Source organism: Corvus kubaryi, unplaced genomic scaffold (genome assembly GCF_017639235.1).
Source record: "Corvus kubaryi isolate FWS band 111438036 unplaced genomic scaffold, C.kubaryi_AGA036_p1.0 36810, whole genome shotgun sequence".
NCBI lineage: Eukaryota > Metazoa > Chordata > Aves > Passeriformes > Corvidae > Corvus > Corvus kubaryi.
The window spans coordinates 1-10,143 of NW_024580959.1; the positions used below are offsets into that span (position 1 = coordinate 1).

Genomic DNA, 10,143 nt, shown 5'->3' on the forward strand with positions numbered 1-10,143 from the left:
GGGGGGGGAGGAGGGGGAAGGGGAACGCCCCCCTTTTTCCCCTTCCCTCCCCCGGCCCCCCCGGGGTCTTTTTTAAGCCACTTTTGGGTTTTTCACTCTTTTTTTGGGTTATTTGGGGGGGGGTCTCCCCTACCAGCACCAATAAACGGTTTTCTACGGGACCCTCGTGGCCTTGGGGGGAGTCCCTGGGGGGGGCCACCGGGGGCGGGGCTTTAATGGGCACCCCCCCCATCAGAGGAGGACACGTGCTCAGCACCTGCTGACTGATCCGTGTTCTCCTCATGCGACCCCTCCCCACCAGACACACCCGAACGGCCGCGCCCACCCCCCATAGCCCCGTCCCTCAAAGGCAGCGCGAGCAGGACACCAAAAGTGCTTTAATGCGTGGGGGTGTGGCCTGTCGCGACAGGGGCGTGTCCAGAGCCCGCCGGGGCGTGTCCAGAGCCAGCGGGGGCGGGGCCAGCCCCAGCAGCGGCCATCACAGCTTGGGCAGGGGCGTTTCCTGAGCTCCCTAGGGCGTGTCCGGCCCCTCCCTGGGCGTGTCCGGCCCCTCCCTGGGCGCGTCCCTGGGCCCGCAGCTCGTCCAGGTCCCTCTGGAGCTGCTCGAGGCCCTGCCGGAGGTCACTGAGGGTCTGCTCCAGGTGCTCCTCGCGGCGCCGGCTCTGCCCTGCCTGCCGCAGGTACTCGAGGTAGAGGCAGAGCCCCCCGACCCCGAAGACCAGGGCCTCCCCCAGCAGCTCGGCCCCGAGCTCGGCCGCCGCGTCCTCATTCAGGGGCTTCACGGCCGCCCCGCGGAAGCCCAGGAGGCGCATCTTGGTTCGCATCTCCACCCAGTGGTAAACTGGGGGGAGAGAAAGGGGTTAGGGACCCCCGAAAGGCGGGTGCGGACAGCCCCAAACCCAGCCAGAAACGCCCCTAAATCTGGCCGTAAATCCCCTCCAAGTCCAGCCACAGATCTCCCACAAACCAATCCCAGATCCCCCCCAAGTCCATCCACAGATCCCCCCCAAATCCATCCACAGATCCCCCCTAAACCCATCCACAGATCCCCCCCAAATCCATCCACAGACACCCCCCAAACCAACCCCCTGCCACAGCGTCCCCACGTGTCCCCAACGTCCTTGTTACCCCCCCTGACTCACACTGGGCAGGCGAAGCACCGGAAGAAGGGGCTGGAGCAGGGTCCCCCCCATGTCCCCCGGTGTCCCCACGCCCCCGTGACCCCTCCCTGCCCCCTGTCACTCGCGCTGGGCAGGGAGCAGGCAGATATGGGGCTGGAAGGAGGGTCCGGGGCGGGGTCCCCCCGTATCCCCCGGCGTCCCCAAGGTGTCCCCACGCCCCCCGTGACCCGTCCCCGGCCGCGGTCACTCACGCTGGGCGGGGGGCAGGCAGATGTAGGTGCGGAAGAAGGGGGACGCGCGCGCCCCCGCCTTGATGCGCGCGGCCAGGGGCCGGCTGAGCTGGCGCGCGCCCAGCGTCAGCAGCTTGGCCAGCGGGAACGCGCCCGCCACCATCCTCGGCGCGGGGGGCGCGCGGTGATGACGTCACGCCGCACGCGCGGGCGCGCACGTGGGTGTGGAGGCGGGGGCGCGCCTCAGGTTTGGACACGCCCCCCCTTGGTGGCGCCCCCTGGTGGATGCGCGCACACCCTCCGTAGGGACACGCCCCCTTCTCCTGGGGACACGCCCACACAGCCGGGGGACACTGGGGGACACTGGGGGACATTGGGGGACACTGGGGGACAATGGGAGACACATTGGGGGACACTGGGGGACACTGGGGGACAATGGGGGACATATTGGGGGACACTGGGGGACACTGGGGGACACTGGGGGGACACTGGGGAACATTGGGGGACACTTGGGGACACTGGGGGACACATTGGGGGACACTGGGAGACACCGGGGGGACACTGGGGGGACACTGGGGGACATTGGGGGACACTGGGGGACAATGGGGGACACATTGGGGACACTGGGGGACACTGGGGGACAATGGGGGACACATTGGGGGACACTGGGAGACACTGGGACACCTGTGGGGGACACTGGGACACCCATGAGGATGCTGGGACACACCTGGGTGGCACTGGGACCCCGCGGGTGACACTGAGGCTCCTCCCGCGCCCCCCCCCGCGCGCCCCCCGCCCCTCCCGGGGGCGGTCCCAGCCGGTGCCGGTGTCACCCGAGGGTGACAGAGCCACTCGCGGAGCCGGTACCGGGGGACGGAGGGTAGGAGACACCCCGGGACCCCCCAGGGCCACCTGGATCCCCCCAGGGCCACCCAGGAGCCACCATGGGGCAGTGGGCAGCGACCCCCGCCCCGCTGAGCTATGGCCCGCATGGAGCAGAGGTGAGATCCCCCCCTCGAGTCCCCCCGATGTCCCCTGAAGTCTCCCCGATGTCCCCCGCTGTCCTCCAATGCCCCCCATCCCTCGATGTCCCCGATGTCCCCCGGTCATCCTCCGCTGTCCCTGCTGTCCTTGCGCTGTCCCCCCACGCTCTCCCGCTGTCCCCCGATGTCCCTCTCTATCGCCAACTGTCCTTCAATGTCCCGCGATGTCCCCCGGTGTCCCCTCACTGTGTCCCGATGTCCCACTCTGTCACTCTGCTGTCCCTCGCTCTCTCCCGATGTCCCCCCCACTGCCTCCTGTTGTCCCGCGCTGTCCTCGATGTCCACCTCTCTTCCCCCGCCATCTCCCGCTGATGTCCCTGCCGATGTCCCCTGCTCCGGCCCCCGCTGCTGTCCCCGCTGCTGTCCTCTCTGCTGTCCTCTCTGCTGTCCCCTCTGCTGTCCCCTCTGCTGTCCCCGCTGCTGTCCTCTCTGCTGTCCCCACTGCTGTCCCCGCTGATGTCCCCCCCGATGTCCCCCCGATGTCCCCGCTGTCCCCCCAGGAGCGCTCCGCCCAGGCCACCGTTGTCGCGTGGCGCCAGTACCGCCAGGCCTGCGAGCTGCACCTGCGCCTGGCCCCGCCCGCCCCGGGTGAGTGGCGACACCTTGGGGACACCGGGGACACTCGAGGACCCCCCTGACCCCTCCCCACGCCCCCCCACCCAGGACCCGTCTGCAACCGCAGCTTCGACCTCTACGCGTGCTGGGGGGACGCTGTCCCCAACAGCACCGCCACTGTCCCCTGCCCCTGGTACCTGCCCTGGTACCACCGAGGTAACGCGGGGGCGGCCCCGGGAGTCCCCGGGGAGGGGACAGCGGGTGACAGCGGTGCCACAGTGCAGGGCGGGGTGGTGGCGCGGCGCTGCGGCCCCGACGGGCGCTGGGTGACAGACGACAGCGGGAGGCCCTGGCAGGACAATTCCCAGTGCGAGGACCTGGCGCAGGTGCAGCCGCTGCAGGTGGGGACAGCGCGGGGACAGAGGGGGGACAGCATGGGCACATCGTGAGGACAGCGCGGGGACACGGCGGGGAGAGAGGGGGACAGAAAGGGACAGCAGGGGGGACAGCGCGGGGACAGAGGGGGGACAGCGAGGGGACACTCACTGTGGGTGGGGAGAGAGGGAGACAGAAAGGGACAGCAGGGGGACGGGGCAGGGACACCGCAAGCACATGGGGGAGACAGTGCAGGGACACAGCGCGAGGGGACAGGGGGCAGGGATGCGAGGGGACATCGCGGAGGGACATCGGGGGACAGCACGGGGACGGCGCGGGGACATTGTGGGCACACGGTGGGGGCAGCGTGGTGGGGCACGGGGGAGTGACGCTGTAGGGGACAGCAGGGGGACACAGTGGGGTGACACCGTGGGGAGCCACCATGCTGGGAGGTGCCATGTGCCCGTGGCTGTGTCGTGCCGTGCTCCCTGTCACACTGTGCCCCGCGTGTGTCACACTGTGCCCCGTGTCGTGCTGTGTCCCGTGTCGTGCTGTGCCCTGCCTGTGTCACACTGTGCCCCGTGTGACACCGTGTGACACTCCGCGGCGCCTCGTGCCACGCTGTGCCGGGACATGTGTCACACCGTGTGTTGCCCTGTGCCGTGCCCTGTGTCCCGTGTCCCCTGCCGTGTGCCATGTCCCCTGCCGTGCCCTGTGTCCCGTGTGCCATGTCACGTCCCGTGTCCCCTGCTGTGCCATGTCTGCCGTGTCCCTTGCTGTCCCCATGCTGTGCCATGTCCCGTGTCCCGTGTCCCGTGCTGTTCCCATGCCATGTCCACTGTGTCCCCGTGTCCCCCGTGTCCCCCTGCCGTGTCCCCGTGTCCCCGCAGCGCCAGGCGTGGCTGCTGGAGCAGTTCCGCCTCCTCTACACCGTGGGATATTCCCTGTCCCTTGTCGCGCTGGTGGTGGCGCTGCTGCTGCTGCTGCTGCTCAGGTAGGGACACACCTTTGAGTCTGTGACACACCTGGGGGCTGTGTCACACCTGGGGGCACCTGGGGGGCTGTGTCACCCTTGAGACTGTCACACCCGGGGCACTGGCACCCTCGGGGCACTGCCACCCCTGGGCGCTGCTGCCCCCCGCGGGGGTGTCACCCACGGGATGTCCCCGGTGTCGGTATCACCCACGGGATGTCCCCCGTGGCCGTGTCACCCGTGGCCGTGTCCCTGTCCCCGCAGGCGCCTGCGCTGCACCCGGAACCTGATCCACGCCAACCTCTTTGTGTCCTTCGCGCTCCGGGCCGGCGCCATCCTCACGCGGGACGCGCTGCTGCCCCACGGCCACGGCCACCCCCTGCAGCTGCTGGGCATGCAGGTGGGCACCCCGGGCAGGAGACACCCACGGGGACACTCATGGGGACGCCCACGGGAGCGGGTGACACTCACGGGGAGGTTGGGGGGAACACACGGGGACACCCACGGGGTCTCGGGGACACCCACGGGAGCGGGTGACACCCATGGGGAGGAGGGGGACAACACAAGGGGACATCCACGGGGGTCTCGGGGACATCCCCGGGGGCGGGTGTCACCCGCTCCCCGTGGCCGCGCGGGGCCGGGGCCGCCCCGGGCCGCCCTCCCGCGGGGCGGGGAGGGGACAGCGGTGTCGCCGCAGGCGGGCCCCGCGTGTCGCGTGGCGCAGAGCCTGGCCCAGTACTGCGTGGGCGCCAACTACGCGTGGGCCATGGCCGAGGGGCTCTTCCTGCTGCGCCTCCTCGTCACCACCTCGGGTCGCCGCTGTGTCCCCGCCTTCTTGCTGCTCGGCTGGGGTGCGCCACGTGTCGCCGGTGTCGCCTGTGTCACCTGTGTCACCTGTGTCACTGTGTAACCGCGTCACCCCTGTCACCTCCTGCGCCTTTGTGTAGCCCTGTGTCCTCTCGTGCCCCGTCCCGAGTCTCCCCATGTCCCTCTCTGTGCCACCTGCTGTCCCCCGTGTCACCTGTGTCACCTCCTGTTCCTCTGTGACCTGCCATGTCCCCCCGGGCCCCCCCCCCCCCCCGTGTCCCCCGGTGTCCCCGTGTCCCCCTAACCAGGTGTGTCCCCCCCAGGTGTCCCCGTGGTCTTCGTGGTCCCCTGGGTTGTCCTGAGGTACCTGTACGAGAATGAGGGGTGAGGCCACCTGTCCCCTGCCTTGTCCCCACATTGTCCCCTCCTCCAGGGGACAATGGTGACACAGGCGGGAGGGGCTGAGCGTGTCCCCCCCCCCGCAGGTGCTGGGAACGCAACGAGAAGGTGGCGGTGTGGTGGGTGATCCGCTGTCCCATTCTGGTGGCTGTCGCGGTGGGTGACATTGTGGTGGGGCAGGGGGGGTGGCGGTGTCCCCACCTCACCCTGGAGGTGTCACTGCAGGTGTCCCCTGTGTCCCCTCCACCCCCCAGGTGAACTTCGTGGTGTTCATGCGAATCGTCCGGATCCTGGTGGCCAAAGTGCGCGCGCACCAGGTGTCCCGCGGGGACACGCGGCTCAGGTGGGGACACCGGGGACGGGTGGGGGCATCACGGGGATGTGGGGACACTCCCGGGACAGGTGGGGACACCAGGTCCCCAAGGGCTCCCCATCCCTGGGGGTGTCCCCAGATCTCCCTGGGCATGTTCCAGCCGTGTCCTCGCGTGTCCCCGCGTGTCCCCAGGCTGGCGCGCTCCACGCTGACGCTGATCCCGCTGCTCGGGGTGCACGAGGTGGTTTTTGCCCTGGCCGGGGAGGGCGAAGGAGGCGGCGGCCTGAGGCTGGCGCGGCTCTGCCTCCACCTGCTGCTCACCTCGGCCCAGGTGAGGGGACACGGGGAACGATGGGGGGACAATGAGGGGACAAAAAAGGGGGACAATGGGGGCTGAAATGGGGGTTTAATGGGGGTTAATCGGGTGGCCCCCCACATGTCCCCCCACCCAGGGCCTGGTTGTCAGCATCCTGTACTGCTTCACCAACAAGGAGGTGCGTCCGCAACCGGGGCATGTCGCAATACGGTGCTGTGTATCACGGGATGCCGCCATATATCGTGACATGCCACCCACAGGTGCAGGCCGAGGTCCGCCGGGGGTGGCAGCGGTGCCGTCTGGGTGTCCCCGGCCCCCCCAGGGGCCCCCGGAGGGGTCACTCCCGACAGGGGCAGCACCCAGTGGCCGAGAGCGGCTGCTGAGGGCCTCCAAGAGTTTGGGGTTGGGGGGGGGGGCGATTCTGGGGCAATTTGGGGCAAAATCTGGGGGATTTGGGTGTCCCCCTCATTTTGGGGGGGGGTCTGAAACGCTAGGGCCACGAGGGCCCTCAGGTTTGTACCCTCAGAAATAAAAAAAAACATGTAACCCCCAGGGGTGCTGTGCAGCCATTGTGGGGGGGCACTGCGGGCTACTGGGGGGATACTGGAAGGTGGTGGGGGAACTACAACTCCCAACATGCCCCACGGCGCAGCGCCGAACATCACGGCAGGACTACAACTCCCGTGAAACTCCGCGCAGCCGCCCAGAGCCCGGCGGGAGCGAACTACAGCTCCCGTGACGTCCCGCGCGGCACAGGCGCGGAGGGCGGCGGGCACGAGCGCAGGCGCGGCGGGGCACCCCGGAAGCGGCCGGAGAGGCGGAGCGGCCGCGCCCGGCACTGCCCGGTGAGCGGGGGAGGGGCGGCGGCACCGGGTGGGGCCCGGCCAGCGCGGGAGGGGGAGGGACGTGGACGCGGAGCATCGCGGGACGTCCCGGGGAGCGGCCCAGCCCGCGGGTCGGTGGCTGAGAGCGGCCACGGGGCCTAACGGAGGGGACGGCGGGTGCTTGGGGGGGATCCCGGTGCGACAGCGAGCACCGGCGCGGGGGAACGGGGCCATTCCGCCGACGCGCGGGGTGCGCCGGGTGGGCCCGGTTGTGTCCTCGCGGCCCCACCGTGGCGGGGCCGGGCCCGGTAACGCGTCCCCCCCGCGGAACACCGGCGCCGATTCCCCCCCGGCCCCCCCCCCGGGCCCACGCGGGACCGGGACCGCGGCGCGGTGCGGGCGGGGCCCTAAGGCCACGCCCCCTTGAGGCCACGCCCATCGCTCCGGCCACGCCCCCGCCGCGCCGCGCGCCTCCGTCCATATATGGGCATGGCCCGAGCACCGCGCGCTGATTGGCCGCCGCCCGGGCGCGCGCGGGGGCAAGGCGTTAAACGGGCGGGTCGTGGCCTCCAGGGGGGCGGGGCGTGAGGGGGCGGGGCTTAGCGGGTTCGGGGGCGGGGCTTGCGCCGCGCGTGGGAGGGGGGAGCAGCCCCGCGATGTCCCCGAGGGTCCCCTGAGTGTCCCCGGAGCCCCCCCCGCCCTCACCGGCCGTCTCTCCGCAGGCCCGGGCGGCCCCGGCGGCGTGGCCGTGCCATGCGGCGCTGATGGAGCCCAACGCCTTCCCGCAGCTGCAGCTGTGGTGCCCGCGGCCCTTCGGCACCTTCTCGCAGAACAAGCCATGTGCCCCCGCCGCAGCTGGCCCCGCGGCCCCCCGCAAGTCCCTGGGCTGCCGCCCCTCCGAGAACACCCCCCCGGAGCCCTCCGAGCCCGGCCCGGCGCCGGCGGCTGCCGCCGAGGACGGGCGGGTGCTGCTGGACACGTGGTACGTCATCAAGCCGGGCAACACCAAGGAGAAGGTGGCCTTCTTCGTGGCCCACCAGTGCGGCACCGGCGGCACCGGCGGCACCGGCGGCCGTGCCAGCACCATGAAGGTCAAGGGCAACTGGGGCAGCGATAGCTCCAAGGCCAAGCGGCGCCGGCGTTGCCACGACCCCAAGGCCGCACCGAGCCCACCCTGGTCCACCAGCTCCGGGGACACCCCCAAGGACCCTCCTAAGGACACCCCCAAGGACGCCCCGGGCGACGCCATTGGGGACAGCGCTGGGGACGCCCCGGACCTGCTGTCGGTGGCGGAGATGGTGGCGCTGGTGGAGCGGCGGGCGGCGCTGGCCCTGCAGAGCCTGCCCCGGCCCTGCGACGCGCCGGCGCCGCTGGTGCTGCTGGAGGCACCGGGCGGCCCCGAGTGCCGGCGTGTGGCCGCGGCTGTGGCCCAGTTCGAGTCACAGCAGCAGCACCGGGAGCACGGCGGGGCCCGGCCCAACGGGCTGTGCCGGGGAGGCCCCGCCACCGAATGCGCGCCGGGCACAGCAGCGGCAGCGGCAGGGCCTGGCGAGGTGCGGATTGCCTTCCGCATCTCAAGCGGGCGCGAACCCCGCGCAGCCACCGCGGCCACCAGCGCTGTCCCCGAGCGTCCCCGCGCGCTGGGCGCCAAGGACCAGATCACCTGCGACCTGTACCGGCTGGTCAGCCCGGCGCGCGCCGGCGTGGAGCTGCTGCTGGCCGCCAAAGGGGACAAAGACGGCGCCGAGGAGGCGGCGGCGGCGGAGCCGAGCGCCGGTGTTGCCGAGGGGCCGGCAGCGCCGCGGGACTGTGCGTCTGGCTTCCATGTGGACGTGGTGGTGACTGGCGTGGTGGACCAGTGTGTGTTCTTTGGCAAGGACAGCGCCAAGCAGGTGACCGAGGAGACAGTGCGGCTGCCAGATGAGCCGCCGCCGCCAGGCCAGCTCTTCCTGCTGCCTGGCCAGCCCGAGGAGCCGGCAGCGGCCACGGCAGTGGCGCCGGGCCGGGAGGTGGCGGCCGGGGACCCGGCGCTGTGCCGGCTGTACCGGCACGTGTCCCACGACTTCCTGGAGATCCGGTTCAAGATCCAGCGGCTGCTGGAGCCGCGGCAGTACATGCTGCTGCTGCCCGAGCATGTCATGGTGAAGATCTTCAGCTACCTGCCCACGCAGGCGCTGGCCGCCCTCAAGTGCTCGTGCCACTACTTCAAGTCCATCATCGAGACCTTCGGCGTGCAGGCCACGGATTCCCGCTGGAACCGCGACCCCCTGTACCGCGACGACCCCTGCAAGCAGTGCAAGAAGCGCTATGAGCGCGGGGACGTGTCCCTGTGCCGCTGGCACCCCAAGCCCTACCACCACGACCTGCCCTACGGCCGCTCCTACTGGATGTGCTGCCGGCGGCCGGACCGGGAGGCGCCCGGCTGCCGGACGGGGCTGCATGACAACAACTGGGTGCACCCAGCCGGCCGCAGGGAGGACGGCAGGTGAAGGACGGATGTCTCAGCTCTGGGGGACGCTCTGGGGACACGCTTTGGGGATGGGAGGGGCCGTGGAAGAGGATGGAAAAAAAGGAATGGAATGGTCGAGTGTGGAAGTGTGGAGGGGGAAAGGGGGGATGGGGTGGAGGTGGTTGGGGGTGTCCCCAGGGATGGGGGTGACCCCAACTGGGCTGGTGGCCTTGTGGAGGGTGACATTCCCCTCCAGGGTGGTGTCCCCACGGAGGCAATGGGGACAGCCAATGGCTATGACCCCAGCTGGGCTGGTGGCCCCATGGAGGGTGACATTCCCATGCAGGGTGGTGGCCCCATGACGGACAATGGGATCAACCCAATGGTGATGACCCCAGCTGGGCCGGTGGCCCTGCAAAGGACAGCGTCCCTCAGGGAGTCCCCATTGTCTCACTCTGTGTCACCTCCCCTTGCCCCTTTGTGTCCCTCCATGTCCCTGTTGTGTCCCCCCATATCCCCATTGTGTCCCCCTGTTTTGTCCTCATTATGTCCCCGTGGTGTCCCCCCGTGTCCCTGTGTCCCCCCGTGTCTCTGTTGTGTCCCCCGGTGTCCCCCCGTGTCCCCGTTGTGTCCCCCCGTGTCTCCCGGTGTCCCCCGGTGTCCCCCCGTGTCCCCGGTGTGTCCCCCGGTGTCCCCCGTGTTCCCGCCGTGTCGCCCGCTGTGGGCGTGGCCCCGCGG

The 10,143-nt window shown here is 70.6% G+C and overlaps 3 protein-coding genes across 4 annotated transcripts; 2 read left to right on the plus strand and 1 right to left on the minus strand.

The window, feature by feature from the left end:
* Positions 1 to 359: 359 nt before the first annotated feature.
* On the minus strand, positions 360 to 1,553 carry OPA3 (outer mitochondrial membrane lipid metabolism regulator OPA3). Its single transcript, XM_042020140.1, has 2 exons — positions 1,373 to 1,553; positions 360 to 841 (listed from the first exon to the last, which is right to left on the minus strand). The coding sequence occupies exons 1-2, from the start codon at positions 1,512 to 1,514 to the stop codon at positions 378 to 380; spliced, it is 606 nt and encodes a 201-aa protein (XP_041876074.1). The 5' UTR covers positions 1,515 to 1,553; the 3' UTR covers positions 360 to 377.
* A 254-nt stretch (positions 1,554 to 1,807) lies between these two features.
* GIPR (gastric inhibitory polypeptide receptor) lies at positions 1,808 to 6,583 on the plus strand. Of its 2 annotated transcripts, XM_042020144.1 has the most exons (13): positions 2,202 to 2,352; positions 2,895 to 2,982; positions 3,058 to 3,165; positions 3,229 to 3,350; positions 4,215 to 4,318; positions 4,562 to 4,697; positions 4,995 to 5,148; positions 5,428 to 5,488; positions 5,590 to 5,659; positions 5,758 to 5,846; positions 6,009 to 6,147; positions 6,269 to 6,310; positions 6,393 to 6,580. In XM_042020144.1, the coding sequence occupies exons 1-13, from the start codon at positions 2,296 to 2,298 to the stop codon at positions 6,513 to 6,515; spliced, it is 1,293 nt and encodes a 430-aa protein (XP_041876078.1). In that variant the 5' UTR covers positions 2,202 to 2,295; the 3' UTR covers positions 6,516 to 6,580. The 2 variants fall into 2 exon arrangements, with proteins under 2 accessions (XP_041876077.1, XP_041876078.1); XM_042020143.1 differs by lacking the exon at positions 4,995 to 5,148 and having other exon boundaries at positions 1,808 to 2,352; positions 6,393 to 6,583.
* Positions 6,584 to 7,583: 1,000 nt separating this feature from the next.
* On the plus strand, positions 7,584 to 9,541 carry FBXO46 (F-box protein 46). The gene has a single exon (XM_042020142.1). The coding sequence runs from the start codon at positions 7,721 to 7,723 to the stop codon at positions 9,443 to 9,445; it is 1,725 nt and encodes a 574-aa protein (XP_041876076.1). The 5' UTR covers positions 7,584 to 7,720; the 3' UTR covers positions 9,446 to 9,541.
* Positions 9,542 to 10,143: the final 602 nt, after the last annotated feature.

What these genes read in the sequence shown, in the direction of transcription:
- OPA3 (XM_042020140.1), bottom strand. Translation starts at nt 1,514, where the DNA reads ATGGTGGCGGGCGCGTTCCCGCTGGCCAAGCTGCTGACGCTGGGCGCG. An exon ending in CTGCCTGCCCCCCGCCCAGC is followed by an intron (nt 842 to 1,372) that starts GTGAGTGACCGC and finishes CTCTCCCCCCAG; the next exon opens with TTTACCACTGGGTGGAGATG.
- GIPR (XM_042020143.1), top strand. Translation starts at nt 1,995, where the DNA reads ATGGGGGACACATTGGGGGACACTGGGAGACACTGGGACACCTGTGGG. An exon ending in CCTGGCCCCGCCCGCCCCGG is followed by an intron (nt 2,983 to 3,057) that starts GTGAGTGGCGAC and finishes CCCCCCACCCAG; the next exon opens with GACCCGTCTGCAACCGCAGC. An exon ending in CTGCTGCTGCTGCTGCTCAG is followed by an intron (nt 4,319 to 4,561) that starts GTAGGGACACAC and finishes CTGTCCCCGCAG; the next exon opens with GCGCCTGCGCTGCACCCGGA.
- FBXO46 (XM_042020142.1), top strand. Translation starts at nt 7,721, where the DNA reads ATGGAGCCCAACGCCTTCCCGCAGCTGCAGCTGTGGTGCCCGCGGCCC.